At 53.9% G+C, this 22,237-nt stretch overlaps 1 protein-coding gene across 5 annotated transcripts in view; it reads right to left on the bottom strand.

Annotated features, from left to right (window-relative positions):
* Positions 1-7,744: 7,744 nt before the first annotated feature.
* CAMSAP1 (calmodulin regulated spectrin associated protein 1) overlaps positions 7,745-22,237 on the bottom strand; it is a 79,863-nt gene continuing 65,370 nt past the window's right edge. For 2 of the 5 annotated variants that reach the window (XM_036901550.2, XM_036901552.2), the window contains 10 exons: positions 21,178-21,340; positions 20,676-20,767; positions 20,101-20,185; positions 17,116-19,483; positions 16,062-16,198; positions 15,472-15,677; positions 15,258-15,360; positions 13,604-13,719; positions 13,039-13,157; positions 7,745-10,710 (listed from right to left, as the gene is read on the bottom strand). In XM_036901550.2, the coding sequence (XP_036757445.2) occupies positions 10,408-10,710; positions 13,039-13,157; positions 13,604-13,719; positions 15,258-15,360; positions 15,472-15,677; positions 16,062-16,198; positions 17,116-19,483; positions 20,101-20,185; positions 20,676-20,767; positions 21,178-21,340 (3,692 nt within the window). In that variant the 3' untranslated portion in view covers positions 7,745-10,407. Of the gene's footprint in view, positions 10,711-13,038; positions 13,158-13,603; positions 13,720-15,257; positions 15,364-15,471; positions 15,678-16,061; positions 16,199-17,115; positions 19,484-20,100; positions 20,192-20,675; positions 20,768-21,177; positions 21,341-22,237 lie in introns of all 5 variants that reach the window. The other 3 variants (XM_057499248.1, XM_057499250.1, XM_057499249.1) reach the window with 2 other exon arrangements.

Below are 22,237 nucleotides of genomic sequence, written 5' to 3'. Positions count from 1 at the left end.
AGGGAAAAGGACGTCCCCTCACATAAAACGAGTGTTAAGCCCAGAGAAAGCGGAAACAGGAAGACAGGCGCTCATGCTGTCAAAATGCAGCCTCACAAAGCAAGTGGGAAGCTAGCTCTGAGCGGCCCTGAGACTTGCATGGCTGCAGCCTTGGCACGAGAACACGTATGGATGCGTGTCCGGGCTGTGTCCAAGCCCAGCCGGAGCGGCCCCACAGCCAGGCCTTGTGTAGCCTTCATAGAACCCTCACGTTCTTGGGCCCCACCTGCACCCTGGTTCACACCTGATGGCTTCAAAGGTGCCCTTTGCTTTTGGGGGTTCAGTCAGGATTCTCAAGCTGCACGTGATGGGTGGATGTGTGTGAGAAGAGTCTACCATTTTCTTTGAAATTGGGCTGGGCAGGGCTGTGTCCTGGGGAAAGGAGGGTGAGGCAGTAACACAGGCTGGTCCAGGGCAGCAGGTGTGAGAGCCGTTCCATGTCTAGGACCTCGGCCTGCCAGCATGGCTTGGATGGGAGCATCTCCTGGCATTCCAGGACCCCAGGGGCAGCCAGGCCACCTCTGTCCCCAGTGGGATCAGCAGGAGCTTAAGGGACAAGTACAGTGGTCTTGGGGAACTTGAGGACACCCCAGAACAAAGCCTCAGGCCTAACGAGGCCGGGCCTGCAGCACGTCTCTGGGGCTGAGCAGGAATGACACCATCAGGCCTGGGGGTCCTGGGAGAGTGGCCATCCATGTCCTTGTTACCCTGTGGAGACGCCTCCCTAGAGGGGGCACTTGCATTAGCCTCCAGCCCCATATAAGCGGGCACCTGGTGTCTCCTGGACTTGAAGCAAATCCCTTCTCCGGTGGGGACCTCCTGTACCTCAGAGGAACTCCTTGTGGGCAAGGGGAGGTCCTGGGAGGTCTTCAGCACACCTGGTCCCAGACATGTCCTTGCAGCTGCCAGCACCATGCCTCCAGGGTCTCTCTGGGGTTGTGCCAGGGAGGATAGCTCACCCATGCCACCTTCCTGCTGCCCCATCCCCAACCCAGGGACCAAGGCTACAGCGCCCTAAGATGTCAGGGCCCCAGAATTGCTCTGGGCATCCGCCAAGCCTGCTCTTCTGCCCCAGCCTGGGGCTCTGGCCAGGTCACCCTGGAGGCTGAGGTGGCTCCAGTGGTTGGTGCCCAGCTGTCCTGCTATATACACAGGCTCAGAATCTCCAAGGGGAGCCCCCTTCCCCGAGTCCCTTCCCTGAGAGGTAATGCTGAGCCTGGGTCCCCAGCAGGAGGGGCTCAAGTGGCCGAAGGAGTCACAGCCTGCACTGAGGCACATGACCCCTGCTTATTCCCAGGGCCTTGAGGCCCCTTTCCAAGCCTGGAGGATGGAGCACCAGCAGGCACCAGATTCAGGGCCAGCTTGTCCTTGGTCCCCGAATCCAAACCCAGTCAGCTGGTCAAAGTGCATCTGGGGGTTCTGCTTGGGTCTGCATTCCACCTACAGGCCCATCTTGGAGGAGTCTTCGTGATCCTGGAGCCTTCCGCTTCCCCACAGCTTCAGCGTCCTGCTGCTTCCTTGCTGGTCTGGCTTGAAGGACCTTGGTTTTCTTCCCGCCCCATGATGTCTGCTGCACTTGCATAGGGTCTCGACATGCTTCTGTTTGCACGTGGGACTGTCACCAGCCACCTGCCTCTAACCCCGTCACCTGCTCCTTCCGGTTTTTCTAGGAGGGCCTTTGCATTTCTGCAAGTAAGGACCACTTGGGCTTTTCTCTTCCTTCTGCTGACTTTAAAAAAAGCAAAAGAGCCAGTTATTTTACCAGCAAAATGAGTTTATTCGGGAACAGCCGAGAGCTGCAATCTGGGCGAACCACAAACAACCTGCAGACCAGAGGCCAGGGGCAAGCTTTCCTCCTGCTGGTGGCGAAGCAGGCGTCTTCCTGTGGGAATTCGAAGTGCGCCGTTACGGCAGGGGGCAGCGTGTGAGTACTCCCCTGCAGGGCTCCCCAATTCCATGTGTAAGGAGGTTTCCTCTATTTCCACAGTGTACCTATTTTTCCTTGTCTTATTGCAACGGCTCAGAGCCCAGCAGGCTGGGCCAGCCGCCACCCTGTCCTGACCTCACTGGGGTGCTTGCTGCTCGTGGGCTTTGCTAGAGCTGTTGCCGAAGGACAGCTGTTCTGACTGCAAATCCATCTTGAAAACACGTTGAATGCTACTTTTCTACACATGGTTTCTCTCTCATGACGTTCGGGTCAGTCACACCACTGTGTCTTCTCTTACTCCTGGTTTGACGCCATCATGCACAATGCTGGGGTTGTATGTTCAGTGTCGCACCCCACCTTCTGTCTGGGTGCTCACAGTGAGACCTGGACCCGCTTCCCTGTCCGTGCTGGGTGGTCGGACCTGGAGCAGAGCAACACTGCCGTCCTGCTCCTCAGCTCCACTGCATTTTGTTCTCTTTCATAAATGTTACCTTTACTCTTTTGAATTTCTTCCTTCTACTTCATTTTTATTATTTTAGCCTCCTTGGATGAAAGTTTTTTTTTTTAATCTTTCTTCATTTTTAACAAATACATTTAAGACTGCAAATTTCTGAGGACAATCTGGGAGCATGGTGTGGACGATAACACACAAAAATATTCAAGCCACTCTCGACAGAAGCAGCTGGTCTCCTAAATGTCAAGACTTATGGCCAGGCTACAGGAGTGTGATGGTGCTGAGGAGCCGCAGAGACACAAGCAGACAGCATGTGCTTCCAGGGGCTGCCACAGCTGCAAGCTTAGAAGCTTCCAACACCACAAATTTACAACCTTAACAGTTCCGCAGGCTGGAAGCCAGCACAGATCTCCCTGAGGACCACGTGTCAGCAGGGTTCACGCCCAAAGCTCCAGGGAGACTCACTCCCGGTCTGGAGGTGCCCGCACTCCTTGCCTCAGGGCCCCTTCCTCCATCTTCAGAGCCAGCAACATGGCACCTCTGTGCCTTCCCGCTGCCTCTCTTACACTTCAGGGGCCCTCGTGATTACCCTGGGCTCACCTATAACCTGGGACCACCTCCTACTGCACATCAGCTGACGAGCGAGCTTAATGTCATCTGTGACCTCAGTCCCCTCTGCCACCAGCCAACCAGTCAAGCTAACGGGGATGTGGACACGCTCTGGGGGTCCCTGGTCTCCCATGTGGGCCATCAGGCCAGAGGAGAGAAAGTCACAGCAGAGGTGGAACAATTGGGGGGAGGGAGGCATACTCCACAACAGCCCTGGGGCCACTGGGCATCCCAAGTAGAACGTGACATGGGACTTCTGCCTCACACACAACCCACAGAAGTCAGCACTGGGTGCACTAAATGCAAAAGCCCCAAATAAAAAGCTTTAGAGGTTTACTTCAGGACTACCTATGGTAACTGGGTCAAATAAATCTTAGTAACTTCTACTTGAATCACAACACCAAGACAGTGAAAAGCCACAGAATGGGATATTTATATTATCTTCTGTTATTTTTCAAAAATTTATCTTTTATAAATTAATTAGAAACAGACAACCCAGCAGAAAAACAGCCAGAACACTTGAACAGACGTTTATACAAAAGGAGAAAATCCAGGAGACGGAATGTGCTCACCTCCATCCGGGCAGGGAGATGCCAACTAAAAGCACAGAGGGAGGCGGCCTCGCTCCACACACAGTGCTGGGGTCAAGCCACACCCGGGCACACATGCTGCTCACAGAGCACATGAGCCCCATCTGGACTGGACAAGCAAGCCCATGGGTCAGTTAGGAAAACCACCACCCGATTAAAGCCACTCAGCAATAAACGGGCAAGGGCAGTGACCCAGGGGCTCCGGGGGGGCTGGTGTTTGGCCCACAGACATCTGAGAAGACGGCGCCTCCCCACAGGTTCAGCGGGTGCAGTGAAACCACCAGCGCAGCCCGTGCCTCTCCCACCAATCAGAGTGCCCAGATACCATCGTCCACCTGCTCTGAGATCCCAGGGCTTGGGGCTGGTGTCCTCCATCCCTGGGGGAGTGCCTAGCCATCCCAGCCAGGCCTGCACCCAGCAGCCAGTGGTCCCATCCTCGGCACACAGCCCCAGCCTGACACTCGACTCTCCACTCCTCCCCTCCCCAGATATATGCACACCGCTGAAGTGGGAGTGTCTGAGACCAGAAGCAGGGCATGTCCAATGGCCGCATCTCCTCTCTGGCTGGCAGAGTCACGGTGCATCTTCACCCAGATGCCTCGAACCGGTGACAGGGTCCTTCCACTCACCGCCTCTGCAGGCCCAAGGGCAGGGCGTGGCGTGTGACTGCTGGCCCGGGGCCCAGTGGGACGCTTGCTCACACTGCATCCCACATGTGCGACACCCACATCTGCAGCTGCCTAGGAGGGCCTGGAAGCGTGAGCAGCAGCCCCTCTGCGCAGGGTCCTGGGGGTAAGGCAGCTCTTGGCTCTCACCAACTGCTCATACATTTGATGCTTTCAATGAACATTCTATTTCTTTAAATAAAAATGAGTATTTAATTGTCTGGAAAGCAGGGATTGTTTTGTTCAATCGGCCCACTTCTGGTGCAGGGCAAGGACACCACCTCCAGGAGGCAACATGGCCCAGGGTCCCCTGAAGGGCAGCGCGTCCCGCTGCACAGGCTCTGGTGGCAGCAGGGAGCCCCAACCTGTCCCCACCGCGGAGCGCAGCCCACCCATCCCACCTTGGCTTTTGGGGTGAGGCCTGGTTTGCATCCTAACTCTTTGTGGCTGAACAAAACCTAAACATGGTCTGCTTACCAGTTTTTACTTCAAATCAAGTCAGGATCGCGACACCTAATCAACAACAGCTTGCAGACTCACAGACTCAGGAGAAGATTTATCTTAAAACAGTGAGGCCTCCAGAGCCCAGTTCCGACATACGGCAGCATCCAGACCCACCTCCCTGGTCTGTGGGGTATCAACTGAAGTGCTGGGCAGGCAGCGGGTCTTCTCAGGGATGGGGCTGCAGAACAGACAGGAAGTGGGGGTAGTGACTGTCAACCCCACAACGGCCATCTGCCACCACCCCGCCCACAGTGCCAGTGCACGAGCAACATGTGCCAAGGCAACGCTGCAGAGGCCGGGTGTCTGTCAGGAGACATTACAGCAAGTACCGGCCATACTGCGGTTTCCTATCCAAAACGCCACCCCCAGGACACTGACCCACGCCCTTTGAGGACTGGCTGTTTACACTTAACTGCACCAGGGTTGGCTACCAAGGGAACTGACCCCTACCACGTGCTGAGTGCACGTGTGCCAGGCGTAGTGCCCAGACCTCCAAGGGCAGGAGTCAGCGGGCAGGAGACCGCACACAGCAGGCCTAGACATGCTGAGTGCGGCCACCTCATCACCATGTAAGGCCTCCACAGAGCCCAGACGCTTCTCCTGAGCTCAGACCCCACAGCTGCCTGGCCTGGGGCCTGTTTGCCTGGCATACAGTCCCAGATGGCCTGGGTGCTCAGGAAGCCAAAACGCCACCCAAATTACACCCCAATCACTCTTGGGTCTCTCACAGACAGACCTGTCTGGTGGCTCTATGGCAGTCTACGCAACCCTGAGGATTGCTTGCCACCTTCCCGGGGGACCACCCCACCACTTCACGGCAGACAGGACTCCAGGAAAGCAGGGCCTCCGCCAAGGCCACGAGGAACCCTGAGGCCACCCCACCAGCATCAGCCCCCCTTCTCTCTCAAGGGACCCAGTCCACGCCTGCCATCCACCCCCACACTGACCAGGGTGGAGGCTGTGCCAGCCCCACGTCACCGCCCTCTGGTCTGCAGAGCTCAGCGTGGCCCCGAGCCTGCGCCCCACCACCACGGACACTCACTAGGTCAGAGGGGCTTCTTGGCGTAACACACCAGGTCAGAGGGGCTTCTTGGCGTAACTTCCCTCCCATTATAAAATCGCATGCAGGAGGAGGGACCAGGCTGAGGTTCCCCTGACCTCAACCCAGCAGGAAGGCTAACCAACATTCAGCGAATCCCCCCCTGCTGCCAGCAACACAGTGGGAGGGCCAACAACAAAGGAGGACGTCCCCCCACTGAGCCCCAGAGAAGACCCCACGTCTGCCCCCACATTCCTCACCCTGCCCTCGCCAGACTCCTCTACACTCCACACACACCCTAAGGACAACACCCAAAACCCTCCTTAGGAAGCCACCCCTCGAGCCTGAACCCCACGCCAACCTGCCCAGGGTAGAAGGAACCCACGGCCCGCCAGCACTGGTCGGCACCGCCCTGTCGGTCTGCCCTGCAACACATTCTTCTGAGTGAGGAAGCCTACTGCCCACTGGGCACAGAGGCCAGTGTGAGCTGATCAGGAGTGTTCAGTGCCAAAGGACTGCCCCTCAATGCACTCTAATGTACTCATGAGGCGACAGCGCCCGAGCCGCACAGTCTAGCCTGCTTTGCCATGCCATCGCTCCATGTGACAAAGATGGCTCTTCAGCCGCCGATGCGCCCACCAGGCGGGCAATGTAACGCCTAGTGTGACTCGGGCAGAACCACCAGCAAGGACCCGGGGGACAAACATCAGGAACCACTCACTTCAGACTCAGAACAAGCACTCCGGGAAAACGCATGGAGCTGCACCTGGGACTCTCATTTTCCAGGATGTATGTTCTGCTTCGATTTAAAGAACAGGACTATCAGAATGGAAGCAACAAATACAGAAACAGTTTCTAAAGACAGAGAGTTGAAAGCTTTACCAGTTCACCTGAAGATAATTGCTTAACACAAACCCTTCCATCCAAGCCTGGGGCTTGCTCAGGCCCTGACACGCTGGAGATTCATCCTGAACACTCACACACGTCGGCCATGGAAACGAAGATCACGCACCACCCAGGGTCACCAGAGGCCAATCTCAGTGCCTGTGCTTCACGCAGTGCGACAACCACACAGGACTCTCCTCATCGACTGAGCCAATTACATTAAGTGGCATTCCAAAAGATAAATGGACCTCACTCTTCATGATGTGAAGCAAGAAGGGAGCTGCGCTCTCTCTCCAAGGGAGACATGGTGGGGTCATGTCCCGCTGCAGAGCAAGTCAGCCTGGTGTTGCGTGGACTTCTCTCCACCTGTGTCGCCTCCTGAGAGCACCACCAGTGCCATCAGTGTGGGACACGTATGTGCAGCACCCCAAGAGCGTGTGTCCACCACCCCAAAACTGACGGCGTGCTCAGGTAAGGCCTCCGCACCCTGGAGGCCAGCTGCATGCACAGGCCAGGGCCGACGTGCAAGGAGCGTCTGCAAGGCTGTCAGGGTCCAGAGCGAAGGCACCACCAGCAGACAAGCCACCGCCTGCTGGGGCCCAACCTGCCCAGCAATGTGGGCCTCGACTTCGTTTTCCCAGGAAAGATGGTGTTAATGCTGCTGCAATTTCTCTGCACCAGAAACAACCAAACTTTTCATTGCCAAGAACGATTTTCCCTGTTCGCAGATTACATGCCTGGACTTGACTTCGCGGAGTTCAGACTGCAGTGCTTACTACATTTCTTTGCTCTATTTTCCACTCCCATTGTAGGTGGCTTTGCTGAAATACTTGCCTGACGCAGTCCTGCGTGGGCTGCTCCCCGGCTCTGCTGACAATGCGGCCGGTCCCTCCCACACCCAGAGCCCCCAGATGGAGAGGCTGTGCAGTGAGCCACCAGCGGTCTCCCTAAAGGGGCTCATTCCCATTCTCCAGGCCAGACCCCATGCCATGCCACAAAACAAATCCGCGCCCACTGTAAAAGGCCATCTGATGAATTTTAACAAAAGCTTTTATTTCAGGTAAATACCTTCCCCCCAAACACTGACTACAGTTTCAAAGAATGAAAGTATAAATAAGGAGTAACTTTCAAATTATTCTACTTTCCAATTTTGCCTGATTAAAGAGCATAGTTCAGGCCTAAAAGATCTGATGGAGACTGCTCTGCCAGGAACGCACTGAGGAAGTCAGGTCGAAGGCTGTGAGTGAGGACAGCTCGCCTGCTGCATGTGTGCACACCGTCATCTACACACACACTCACACGCATGGGCAGAAGACACGTCTGCACGTGTATTTCTAAAATAACGGACACACTCAGGTTTACTTTATTTAGACACCAGCCCTCTCTGGCCCCCAGAACTGTCATCACAGATCTACGCACAAGCCTCATCATACAATCACTTGGTGACACTTTCTTTACAAAGTTCAGTTCTATGTGGGCAGACAAGAGCAGTTTAAATAATAAGCCAGAATTGAGAGGAAACGTACGATGTGCGGGCTTTCCATGATAAGAACTCTGCAACACAGACCTCACAGGTGCTTGGAAGCTAGGAAATGAGAACTGTTAAGCCCACCACGCCAGACGGGACCATCCCCCACCACCACAGACATGTATCCTGTGTGTCTGCAACTTTTCAGCATAGACACACAGGTCGCTGTGCCAACCACGTGCAAGGAACCCGAGGAATGCCTCCATCGGCCGCATGAGCAGGCCCTGGCCAGGAGGCCACCCACCAGGCATGCCGGGTCTGACAGAACAGGTATGGGAAAACATGGCCTGCTGACGACCATTTCCAGCCTGGGCTGACCCATCACATCAAGAAAATCCAGAATTTACCCACAAGTTTGGCAAGAAGGTAATTTTCCAGCAATGTTTCAGAAGTACCTCTAAATCTTCATTCAAAACAACCCAATTCCACTTACTTCAACAGAACTGTGTCATAAAACAAGAAGCTGTTACACATTTTGATTTCACAAAGGTTAGAAACCTCACCTCTTCATAGAACAGAATGATTGAACCTTCTAGTTAACTAAAACCCATGTGGACTCCTCTAAAGCAAGGAACTGCGACACTGACCAACAAAATGAGCCATGACACATGTGTGACTGAGAAAAAGCAAGTTAGGTAATTATTTTAGTGCCTCTGAAAACAGAACATCAAACACACTGGGACAGGCAAACGCACGTGTGAAAAGCATGGTGACTGGGACGACCTTGGCACCTCCAGGGTCAGCAGCTGGTGGCATGCGTGCACAGGGCAGAGCCGCTTCCACCGCCAGACACAGAACCCCCCCGTGGAACAGAGCCTACCGGTCCTGTCAGCACTCCCGCCACGCGGCCGCCCTCCCCAGGCACATCATGCAAGCCCCTTTTCATTTAAAGTTGCAGTGCAGCTACACCGAACTATGCCTCCTGACCGTTAGTTTCTTCAGTAGTTCAAAATAGAGTCAAGTAACACTCCAAAGAAAATATGTGCAAAACTAACAAGTGGTTCTGGAATCTTCTGGCATTTGGTTCATGTCACACAGGAGCCAGTCGTGAGGGCAAGCGGCAGGCACCCGGCCTGATCCCAGGTGGGTCTGGTCTGGACTGCCACAGAGAGAACCCGAAGTGCTCCACTCCCTCAGGGCTGAAGTCACCACAGGCAACGACTCGAGTTGTTTTAAACAGGCAACAAGACAAAGCTGTGGACCTGAAGGACAGCCCAGCCCCGCGGGCTGCCGCTCTTCCAAAGCCAGAAGCGCGACAGGACGCGCCGTGGCACAATAAAGACACTTGGGAGCTGCGGGCTTCAGTTGCCGCCTTGTCAAGAGAAACATGCTCAGAGTGAAAATACTCCACTTTACCAAAATCTGTCTTTATTCAAGTGAACAAATCGCGAGAGCACTATCCAAAACCTACTGATGGCGGCTGCCGCCCACTCCACTTGCTTACTTCCAGTCAGGCGAGTGCCAGCTTCATGCTGCCAGTTGCCGCCCTCAGGGCCGCTGCCCCAGTCACCCCCACGCACAGTAAGCGTGGCCTTAGCACAAGACAGACTACAGATTTCAGTGCTTCCAGCCAACGGGTCGTTTCAGTAAACAACTTCTGAGCAGCAAGGAACAAGAATTTTTTCAGAAACCTTTGAACTGGATACAAACATTGGCAGTAGACACGATCAATAAATATCGTACAATTTCTCGAATGAAAAAGACCTCCCCAATACAAATTCCTTTCCTAAAGACATTCAAATACCCTGACCCAAGTGAAGCCACAGTTCTCTAATCCCTCAGGGTCAGGCTGGCCCACGGGAGGGGTGTGAGGTCCTGTGCAAAGGGGGTGGGGCTAGGGTGAGAAAGCAAACTCCCTCTTCATTCACACTCACGGAGAACTTCAAGTAAAGGAACCCCTGCCCAGAGGCCTCTCTGTGCACACACCCGGCATCTGGGAGCTCCACAGTCAGCAGTGGCCATGGCAGCCACGAGCCACGAACACAGCATGGCCGCATTTGTGCTCCACCTGGCATCCTGCATGTACCGGGAGCAAGGGAGGATTTCCTTTTGTTGTCTAGAAGCCTCTTTAAAAATGTCTGTGGTTTTGCACACTTCGTACCCAAATGGGTGAAAATAATAAATATCAATCCTGCTGCATACCCTCCAGGTCCCACCAGCACAAGTGTCATTTGCGAGTCTGGGTCTTCTTTGGCACCGCGGGCCGCCTGGGCTGCCACAGGTGGTTATGAATTGTGAGGGCGTCCACACTGACAGACATGGTTTTGGCTGGGATCAGGTTGAACTGTTTCCGGTCTGAGCTGTATTTATACAGCCTGTCGATCATCTTCTTGGTGACACTCTTTGGCCCTGTGCCAGTTAATTTGCTGATGTCTTCAGTATCAGGATAGTAGCAATAAAGCGCCCGGAACTGGCAGCCCGCATCACGGAACAGGATGATGTAGTGATTGGCATCACACTTCTCCAGTTCCTATGTCGAGGGACAGAAGCAGTAGAGACAATGAGAACCTCAACATGGCTGCACAGGTCAGACTCAGCCCTGAGCAGCTGCACCCAAGGAGGCTACGGCTCGGCAACCTCCTGCTCTGGGGCAACTCGCTTTACACCACCCAGGCTTCCTGCCCTGAAATTACAAGCTCCCTATCAGTATGAAATCTATGCCATGGGGATTGTACTTAAGTCCAGTGTGCAAGGAAAAAACATGCTTTTAAAATTAAGGGCAAAATCACACGAAAAGATGTTCAACATCATTGGCCATCAGAGAAAAAAACCTAAACCACAATCAGATCCCATGTCATACCTATTAGGATGGCTGGACTCAGACAATAACAAGTGTACAGGAACTGGAGCCCTCATACACTGCTGCCGGACATAAAGATGGTGCAGCCACTGTAGAAATCAGCTGGAAGCTGCTCAAAATGTTGAACACAGCGTTAGCATGTGCCTGAGTGGGTCTTCTCTTCAGTGTGTACCCAGGAGAAACTGGAGTGTGCATCCCCACAAAAACCTGTGCTGAACGCTCACAGCAGCATCACTCCCAAGCCACTGTCCATCGGTGATGAACGGATAAATGAACGTGGTCCACCCATGTGATGGGACGCTGCTTATCCCCTGAAGGCATGAGGCACTAACAGGCTATGGCATGGATGAACCTCAGAGACATCGTATTGAGTGAAGAGCCAGCCCCCAAAGGCCACACAGCACATGACTCCGTTGTATGAAATGTTCAGGAAAGGCAGACCCACAGAGGCAGGCGGCAGAGCGATGGCAGCCAGGCTTGGGCAGACGGGGGAGGTGGCATGGGCAGTGGCTAACAGGTCTGCAGTTTCTTCCTGGGATGATGAAATGTGCTGGAAGCAGAGCGCAGGCGGAGCTGCACTAGTCTGGGATAGACTGAACACCAAGTGGTGTGCTCTGAAAGGACGGGTTTATGGTATGGGAATGTTACCTCAAAAACTCTCACAAAATCATCTTCTCAACTTTGAAATATTTTTGTGCCAATTTTTTTTTACAATAGGTCCTCCTCCTGCTTGAACATAAAGCTAACTTTCTACCCCAGCAGTTCTTAAATGTGATCTGGGGCCTCCTGAAAGAAACCCTCCCAGGGCTCCACATAGGTGGAGTTTTCCTGAGCTTACATGACGTGGTCTTGTGACACACTGGACAGAGAAGTGGGTGCACAATGGCAGGGCCACAAGGATTTGTACACCTAAGAATAATGCCACTCTTCTCATTATTTTTGCTTCAGGAAAGTTATTTTTCATACTGTTTTGTCAGCATGTGTTATTATTTTAAGTAAGTTAGTAAATATATATTTTAAAAGATTAAACAGAAAAAGCAGAACCCAAAACTGTATATATGATATTGACATCAACTATGTAAAAATAGGTTTAAACATGAGCATTACATGCAAATAAGTAGCACCTCCGAGCCCTGCCCCAGTCCCCCCTCCATCAGGGACCATTCCCAGACCCCGCTCCACCCTCTCTTGGGGGCAGAAGGTGGGGTGGGGACTGACCCTCCTGCGCACACAGCTGCATCTGCCGGTTCATTCAAAGCAAAGCAAGGAGTCCCTCTGGCCACAAAGGCCCCCCAGGAGCAGCCCGTGCCCCTGACCACCCCCAGTGCCCTCGCTGCAGCCCCCAGGCTCCCAGGGGCCCCTGCAGCTGGGTGGTCACTCCCTCCTGGGGCTTCTGTTTCTCCAGTGGTCCTGGTTCACAGCTGCATCGCACCTGATGAGCCCCCAAGCTTCCTGTCAGTCCCTTCTCCACCCCCCGCCAACACCACCTTGGGCATCTTACAGGCACAGGAGCTCTGGTCCTCTACCTGCAATCACACCGCCCTCAGCTCCACCCTAAGTCTACTAGTTTTCTCTTTTAAAAAAGTCACTCACTTCCCACTACCCCCTCACCCCTTGCTGACCCTCAGCCTCTGTCCCCTCCTGTCATCCTGCCCTGTACCAAAAGGGCTTCTCATTAAAGGGCCCAGCCCTGGCTCCCAGCTCTGCCCCACATACAACACCCCTCTGGTTCCATGGGTCTGAACCTGGCCCTCCCTGGAAGACAACCCAGCTCCCAGAGCCCCAGGAGCACCATGTGGCCTGACTCAGACACGATACCCGGCTCTCTCTCTCAGGCACCGACACCAAGACCCAGGGCTATTAGCAAGAGGGTGATTTAAACTGACACACAGTGTATGCCTTACTTACCTAAAGTAATTGTTTTCTTTTAGGAAAAAACCTTCATTTACAAACACCTTTCGTTCTACATAAAAACTCAGTGGTAGAATCAATACTTGCCTCTAATATCGAGTTCTTGTGGGGTTCATTCACTTTCCCCGCCAGACAGCAGTGGGATATTGCATTGTGGATGATGGACTTGTTGGATTTGCTGCTGGGCTCCTTAAAGAGCTTGGGACCTGTGAGAGGCCAAGGCGCGACATCAGTGCTCAAGGCGCGCACACGCCCAGCACCAGCGTCTCCTCCAACCGAGCCCCGGGGCCGGCTGGGCGGGGGAGCCAGATCCTTTTGAAAATGAGAAGTAACAGCCACTCCAAATCTATCTGAGAGAATTCTGAGTTATAAATTTTAACTTAACTAAGGAAAAGACTAATTTAGCCCCTAATTAATTTTTTTAAAACAAAAAAACCTAAAAAATAGTGAGCAGAGAATAACTTTTAAAAGTCTACATTTCCAAAGTGCCCAGGGCACACTACTTGGCCACGAGCCTGCACAGACACAGAGGTACATCACCAGCAGCTGAAGGAGTCAGAGTGCCAAGAACTGTCTGCCCCACGCCACGGGCAGGGCCTCCCTGTATGCTGTGATGTGCACCCAGGGCCTCCATGGAGAACGGGGCTGTTACCTGTGTACTCGGCCACCGAGGCGAGAGAGGACGCTGCGGACGCTGTCTCCCAGTCCCTGTCCGTGCTCCTGCTGGGGTTGCGGCTTAATATGGGCAAGGCTTCCAGTGACTCAACTCTGCTCAAGAAAAGGAACAAAAGGCGGGATAGGGATGGTCGCAGGTGCACCTCCTCTTGCCCACAACTGGCTGCTGGCAGCTGAAATCCACCCTGATGGACCAACCCGCATCACTAGTGCAAGATGGACCGTGAGCAGGGGTGGACTTCCAGCAACAGCAGGGCCACGCATCAGTCTGCTCCCTGTGGAGTGCACAGTCACAAACTCTGGGCAAAACACAGAAATCCAACACTTCAGGCAGGCACTGCAGAGTGACGGAGCGGACTGAGTGGAGGGGAGGCAACCTCCGCCTGAGAAGAGACACCCTCACACTGCCTGGCCCAAGGCTCCACCCCAGCGGAGCAACCAGGAAGCTGGGGGGCGGGTCTGGGCCAAACAAGGTCACAAGACCTGGGAAGGAAGGAGGTGGCACAATGGGTCAGGCCCAGAACCCTGGGTCTCGGTGTCCCGGCAGGGCAAGCCCTCCTGAGCGCAATGGACCTGAACAGCAGCAAGGCTGGACATGGCTGCTCATGCACGGCAGGCCAGCAAGGCTAGAGTTTGACTCCAGCCCACACAGCTGACTGCCACAACAAGAATCCAACCAGAATCCAGAGTCCCTGAAAGATGTCCTCCACAAAGCCCAGGTGACATGGAGCCACCAGACATGTGGAGCAGGACAACGTAGCCACAGGATGCACACACACAATGAAGGACAGGTGGCGACACCTGCCTCCCAGAGGAGGCTTAACACCACACGTGGAGGAAGCAACAAAGGGACCGGTGCTGGCCACCAAGGCCCGTGGACGATGCTCAGTGCCATCAATGGGGACCCCAGCATCTCCTTCCAAATTACTTTTTAATCACAAAGGGAAAGTCTTCAGGGCTAGTGGTAAACCACCACCTTTTAAACAATCCAAGTAAGCTTGATATACCTGACAGGCTGCATCGAGAAAACACACTCTTCCCTCTGGGGTGTTCCTGCCTAAAATGCACATGCTGAGCATCATCACCACAGGGAAACCCACGGTGAGCGTACCTGACACCACCACTGACCTGTGACATCCAAACTGACCAGGTCAAGAAAGACAAGAGAGCTAAGGACTGTTGCAGAGACGCAGCCATCCAGCGGCATGTGTGGCCCTGAACAGGACTGTGGCTGCAGAAACTCAGCTCTCAAGGGCCCTGCTGGACAGCTGGTGACAGGTAAGTGACACAATGAAAACACTGCTCTGATGGTGGTGACTAAGTCAGAGAGCCTCCTGGCTTGTAGAGAAGACACTGAGCGTTCAGGAGAGGCAGGTGGTGCCAGCTTCCTGGGACATGACCAAAACACAGACACGAATGCGGGCCTGGGTAGGGGAGGGCAAGTGACCGCGCAAACATGACAGGGCTTAGCCAGCAGGGTCCCAGCGGAGGGCTCCTGGGAGCTCCCGGGAAAGCACCGTAGCTGCTCTGGGTGCCTGGTCCCACACCAAGTCCAAGCCACAAAACTGCCTCCGGGACAGGTTTGAAGCTGAAAGCCCCATGCCTTTCCGAGCAGCGCCCCAACCCCTTACCGCCGGGAAGGCGTGCCCCCCGAGGGAACGCTGTCAGGCTCTGTTGTTGTTGCGGAAGCCAGGGACAGGCTGGAGCCCGACTGGGCCCGGCTCAAGTGATCCGCTGCTGGAAACAAAACAGCTCTGGTGAGATGTGCCCGCTCCCCAGCTATTTACGCAGCTTCTCGTGGGGCAGAGGGCACCCGGGCGTGACCCAGCAGCCCAGCCTGCTTACGGGTGGAGCAGCTCTTGGCCCCCCCATCGCTGCACTCCTCCCGGGGAGCTGACTTGGGCCGCGGCCTCCTCGGCTTTGCCCTGGGTCTGCCCAGGCCCTGCTCCTCCAGAAGCTGCCGCTGCTTCCTCCGCAGATACTCCTGCTTGATGAGCTCCCGCCTCGCCTTCTCCTCCTCCTTCCGCACGCGATCCTCTTCGGCTTTACGCCTGAGAGACAAACACAAACACGCTCCAGACGGCGCTGGGGGCAGGGCCTCATCTGGAGAGTGGGCCGAGCACTGCCTTGGGCACCGGCGTGGGGGACAGGGCAGGCCCAGGGTCCACCCCCAGCGCTGAAGCCCAGCCCCACAGCAAGGCTGCGGACCCACTGCGCACAGCCCCCGCGGCATTAGCGGGGTGAAGGGCAGCCCCTCAGCGCCCAGGCAGGCGTGGGGGCCGAGGCGGAGGAGCCAAGGGATGCGCTGAGACCAAGCCTGGCCCGCATGCTGGCAGCTGCAGGGCAGTGGGCGTGAGCTGGCGCCGCCAGCCCCGCCCATCAGCCTGGTCCCCCCTCCCTGGCACAGAGCAGGCGGGAGGCGGCAGCCAGCTCACCGGGCCTCATCCCTCTTGAGCTCAACTTCGGCCTCCAGCTGCTGCTTCCGCACTCGCGCCTCCTCGGCCTTGCGCTGCTGCTTCAGGAGGAAGGCTGCCCGCTTCTTGGCGAGCTCGTCTTCTGCCTTCTGCTCATCCTACAGACAGACGTCACGTGGGACGCTGGACACAGCCCCCGCATCACCCGCGGCGCTGGTCCCCCAAACAGCACCGTCACACAGGCTGAGAGTTGCAACACACGGTCTGAAGATGTCTTACTCTTTTTTTGACTAATAAGCACATCTTTCTAGACAATAAAATACAAATGGAAAAAACCACACCATTCACAAAGTCTATCAACTTTCCAGTGTCTCATACTGAATTCAGTTTGCCTTAATCTGAGCTAATAACCCAGATTCCTTTATGTACATTTTAAAAGTACAAACACCAAACAAAACATTCATCTTTTGATAAATCTTAATATGATCCCATGAGTCATCCACCTTCATAATTGCCAAGAGGAAAGACACTATTACACAGAAGTCCCCACAATTTATTTCTCTCTTTTCCCTAAGAAAAAAAATTACAGGGAAGGCAGACAGAAGCAAAAATGTTTCTTAGGTAAAGCGTCTGTATCTGCCCAGACTCTGACAGGTTCAGCAAACTTTGGCCCAAAGGCCAAATCCAGCCCACCTGTTTTTGTGAAGTCTGAGAGCTAAGAAAGTTGCCTGTGAGCTAAGAAAGTATTTTACATTTCTAAATGGTTGGCAAACCATCAAAAAGAAACATTTCATGACAGATGAGAACCCCATGAAATTCACATTTCAGCCCATAAGTTAAATTCTGTTGGCACATGCTTGCCCACGCGAGCAGGTGTCGCCCGGGGCCACTTTTGGAGGAGTCAAGTCCTCGTGACAGAGACCACACGCCGCCAGGCTGCACACAGTAGCCCTCTGCTCTGTACGGAAAAGGTGTGTCAGCCCTCCTCTGCATTTAAGCTCCTTGCATACCCTCACAACTAAGGTGATGTGATGACACCGGACAATCACTTGACGCAATGCTACCAGCAGTTTACCTTGAAGAAGAACCCGACGCCTGGCTTCTGGTCGCCTTCACCGGCAAGCTCTGCCACGCTCCCAGGGCCTCCCGCCTCCCCGTCCTCGTCTGGGGCCCGCAGGTCTGAGAGGTCCACCTCGATGAGGCTGGCCTTGCTCCTCGGGGTCTCATCCACAGGGCCGTCCTCCTTCCCTGAGGCCTCGGGGGAGCTGCGCCCTGCCTCTGTCACACTGTTGTCTAGCCCCTCCTTGGAACTCATCTGTTCTGAGAGGATGTTTGCATCTTTGGGAGAAGATAGGGCAAGTGTCCGCTGGTCGCTCTCGTCATGGAGCTTGTAACTGTGAAGGCAGCCCTTCTCGTAAGGGTCACTTCCAGGGCCGCCAGCACCGTTCCAGCCTGGGTCGGAGGGCTGGGTCTGAGGGGGGAAAGGCCGCAAGTGCGGGAGGGTCTCTGCATTGGGTGTTGGGGTCTTGCTCCGGGAGGAACCCTGCTGCCTGTCTCTTGGAACCTTCAGCTCAGCTGGTCTTCCTGAACGGCAAGTCCGACCCTGACTAAGACGAGGTGGTCTTCGGTGACCAGGCATTCCAGGTGGAGAGAGTGGCTCCACAAAGTGGATGGACGCCTTGACTTTCTGGTCCTGGGAGTTATTTTTAGAACCTGGCGTTGGTATGGTAGGTGATTTCATAAGCAGCTGCTCCTGCTGCTGAGAAATCTTGAGGATGGCCTGCTGCAGTGTGCTGATGGTCTCGTTAAGCTTCTCGATGGAGAGGTCACACTCGCTCACGTCCACCACCTCACTGGCACCATCCTCCAGCAAAGCAGCAGAAAGGGCCTTGCTCTTCTCCAGTTCGTGGAGGGCAGCAGGGTCTCTCGGCTTATGCAGCTGAACAAAAGCCAGGCTTTCTCGGTCCACATCTGGAGACTCCAGGTCTTCTCTCCCCTCTTCTTTAGCAAGAAATCCTTCTGCTTTGGAAACACCTCTATCGAAGTCCTGGCCATTGTGCTGACAATACTCTCCACCAAAGTGTTCTGCCTTCAGCGGCTGGGGGCCATCCGCCTTCCCCTTCTTGACCACATGCAGGAAGGCGGCCTTCCCCAGCTTCAGCCGCTGCCGGGCAGACAGGGCCTCCATCTTCTTCTTCTGCGCCTCAATAGCCCTGCGCTTCTCCTCCAGCTGCATGTGGAGCTGCAGCAGCTCAGAGGCCAACAGGCTGGCATGGTCCCTGCTCGGCCTGCTGGGGCTCTGCTCCCTCCTCTGCTTCCATGTCGTCAGGGGGGCTGGGCAGCTCTCTGAGGCATCGGGGGTGGTCTTCTGGGAGCTGCTTGTACTGGACTTGGTCTCACAGCTGTTGAGCCTCTGCAGTTTCCGCTCCGCAAAGCTGGTCATCTTCACACTGCCGCTCGCCATGGACACGCTGCTGATCTGAGAGACGGTGCTCAGACAGGGGCTCGAGCGGCCACTGGCATCATCCTTGTCCTCGTGTTCTTTTACCTTCATGTCCTCCTGCAGCTTTGCCGACTCCTCCTCACCAGCGTACCTGGCGATCACCACAGGATAGTCCTCGCCAGTTAGCTCCTGCTCGGCATCCTCTAGATCTGCAATGTCAGAGTCAGAGTCCTGCCTCAGGCCCGTCCACGGCTCAGGGTCATGGGCGCAGCTAACACAGAATCTGCCTTCTGGGTCTTCGTCGGCTCTGACTACGTGAAGAAAGAAGCCATCAGCAGACTGTCCCTGAGATACCGCTTCAAAACCACTGCTGTCCAGAGGCCCACCTCGGGTTTCCCCTGCCGCCTGCAGCCCTGCCTCAGTGGGTGCAGGCTCGGAGCCTGCAGAAAGTTCTACAGAAGAGACAGGGGTGAAAGTCCTGTTCAAGTCGCGACTGACGTGGCTGCTGGGCGCCCTTGTCCGCACGGGAGGCGGACGGCCCTCGCTGGGCCTCCGGGACGTGAAGCCCCTCGGCCGCCCCTCCCCACACTCGTCCTCCTTGGTGACCGCCCGCTTCTCCTTGGCTGGCCTAAGCACAGCTGGCATCAGCGGCTCCAGGAAGAAACTGTCAGGCTTACTTTCAAGGGTGTCCGCCACTCTCTGGGGGGACCTGGTGATCACTGACAGGCCTGGGTCACTGCCATGGGGGTCCACATCCATCCTAATGATGGCCACAAGCTCTTCATCCTCGTCCTCCATATCAACGTTGTTCAGGAGGGATTTCCCATTGGTCTTCAAGGCTGTGGGGTGCGGCTGGTTCTGTGGGGTCAGGCTAATGACATTGGATGCCAGACTATCCTTGCTGATGGAACGAGCCAAGCTGATGCTGTCACCAGAGCCGGGGTCCATGTCACAGCTTGCAGCATGATGGAGGGCAAAGGGGGCCGGCTGCGACACTGGCCTGCAGTGTGGGGAGTGATGAGTACCAGTTACAAAAAGAGAACATGGCTCTTCAACTTAGGAGATGCCATAAACCCTTCCCAGGCAAAAAAGAACCAGGGGTGAGTCACCTTAGACTTCATTTTAGAGATTCTCAAACACTTTGGTTCCAGGGTCCCTTTCCACCCTTAAAGATGACTGAGGACCCAAAGAGCTTTTATTCATTTTATCTATTGATATGATATTAACCAATACATATTACTAGAAATTAACGCTGAGACATTTTTAAAACACTGATAAAAAACCACAACAATGAAACCCATTATGTGAAAACTGATCATACTTTCTAAAACTAAAAAGTTTCTAGTGTGAAAAACGGCTGTCGTTCACACTATCGCACATCTCTACCTGATTCTGACTCAATCTGCCACGACCCCACATGTCACTGTCACCGCTCCCCGGTGGGGACTGCGGGTGGGGGGCAGAGAGCACCCTCAGCTTGCAGGGAGTAATTCTGACCTCGTGGAGTCCCCAGAGCTCTCAGAGAGCCCCCGGGGTCCTCGGGCCACTTCTGGAGAACAGCTGGTTTATTCTAACAAATAAGTTTATCTTCCAGAGAGAAATTTATTTGAAATGTACCTGTTCTTCTTTTCTGGCCACGTTACCGCTGGCCCTCGAGGCTGACCATCAACCCGGGTGAGAGAATTAGATCGCTGTCGCTGATCTGCAACTTGGAGAAAGGAGTGTGTTCAGCATTAAGTAACCAATTTTATAGCATCTGAAATTCTTTCAACACAATAACCATTTCCTAAAAAATGCATCATAATTCAGTACACTAAAACTGCTCAAGGAAAGCAGGTAATCACAATACAATTTTCAAAAGTTTCAGTAACTGTAATCAAATAGTAACCAATCCAAATCACAAAGTAATCAGAACCTTAAGTGAACATTTGAATTAGACCATCTAAGTTCTTGCATAGGAACAGTGCAGCAATTTTCTGTATCCTGAATATAATTTATTAGATTCCAGTAATATTTTCACTACAAATAGTATAAGTTCTAAGATACGCTGATAAAAATTAAAATCGATTCTGCCATTGTCTTCATAACTAAAACTGCTACATCACAGTGAGAGTTCATCTGATTTTCAGAGCTCTTGTTCTAATGAACTACAGCTGAAAAACAGAGATGGGGAGACAGGAAACCACACCTACCGGGGGGGTCATCTCCCTGTGTCACCTTGTGCTGTCTCTGCCTCAGTGGCAATAAGGGATGTGGTGGGCTAAAGGCAGAAGCCCCTTTCCCCCTAAATGGGATAAGAATGAGGGAGAAAAATCACTAGTTTATCAGTCTGAAATCAAAAGCAAATGCAAATGAAACTACAGGCCATGAAAGATTAATAGCAATTTGTAGAAAGACTTTGGGACAAATCATTATGAACTAAAAGAGTATCAAGACTTTAGACCTGCAGTAAATAACCAAAAACAGCAACTAGGGGACAAACACTCCTGGTTATAGTCTGTAATTTCAAGTTTTAACACCTTACATTCATGTAGTGCTGCCCTCCCCTGCCTCCAGGGCAGGGCCACAGGAGGACATGCTCTCACCCCCTGCTCCTTGGTACCTTTTCTATGACCTCTAAAGATTAACGTCAATTAAATCATAAACTGTCTAGAAAAGGAAAAGGGTGATGGGCCCAAGAGCAGAGAGACTCACGGGTGCTCAGCCTCCTCAGGGTACAGGCGGTGCCTGGGGCCCTCAGGCGGTGGTGGCATGTCAGCCAGGCTTGCTGCCGCAGGGCTGCCCAGAAAGCTGCGCTTGGTGGCGTTGGAGATAGGAACAGGAGGCCGACTGCTCTTTGGGTGTGACACTGTTTTAGCTGCGGAAATAGCAATTTTATAGAAATAGGCAGTAACTATAGATAATACGCAAACATTAGCAAGACACCTCTAAAAAAGACCCTGAAGCTTTTATAAGCAGTAAAAAAAAACACAACTTTTACTGGAAACCAAACTTTCCCCCACAAAACTGGTTTCATGTCTAGAAAATGTACTCTCCAATAATAAGTAGCACAAATACTGCAGCAAAGTGAGTACCACAGCCTGAGGAAGACTAAAGATGGCGGCGTGAGAGGTGAGACAGAGACCTCCTCCCAAAACCACATATAATATGATAATATAGCAAATACAACGAATCCTGAAAGAGCAGCAGGAAAGAAGGCTACGGCAGACTGTACACACCTGGGGAACAGAGCACAGACCTCAAGGAAAAGGGTCAAGTACCAAAGCCTTGATCCGGAGGGACCCGAGTCCTTCCCCCACCCCAGCTCACAGGCAGGAAGAAGAGAAAAGGAGCAGGGAGGGTGTGGAGGCCTAGGACTGCTGAACACCCAGCCCTGGAGATCTGCTCTGGGAGCACAAACCTACATTACATGGTGCCCTGGAGATCAGTGGGGTTGGAAAGCTAACATGGGCAGAATACTTGGAGAGACTGAGATTCCAGCCGCTTGTGGAGAACAGGGACCCACAACTGGCCGCTCTGTGACAAAAGAAAGGCAGACACGCTGAGAGACTTCTGAACAGTGAGAGGGCTGCTAAAGGGGCAAGGATTGCACAGAGCTTGCTGCTCAGGAGAAAGGACAGGTGGACAAAATTGTCTGGGTGCACTCTGCCCAGCAGGTTGGGAACTTTCAGGAGCTTCAGGCGCTCCATCCCCCTGGCTGGCTACGGGGCTTCATCATGGACCAGCACCAACTTGCAAACCAGCTGCCCCCGCC

Source organism: Manis pentadactyla, chromosome 3 (genome assembly GCF_030020395.1).
Source record: "Manis pentadactyla isolate mManPen7 chromosome 3, mManPen7.hap1, whole genome shotgun sequence".
NCBI lineage: Eukaryota > Metazoa > Chordata > Mammalia > Pholidota > Manidae > Manis > Manis pentadactyla.
Note: the sequence above shows the minus strand (reverse complement) of the source record. Positions and strands in the feature narration are given on the sequence as shown.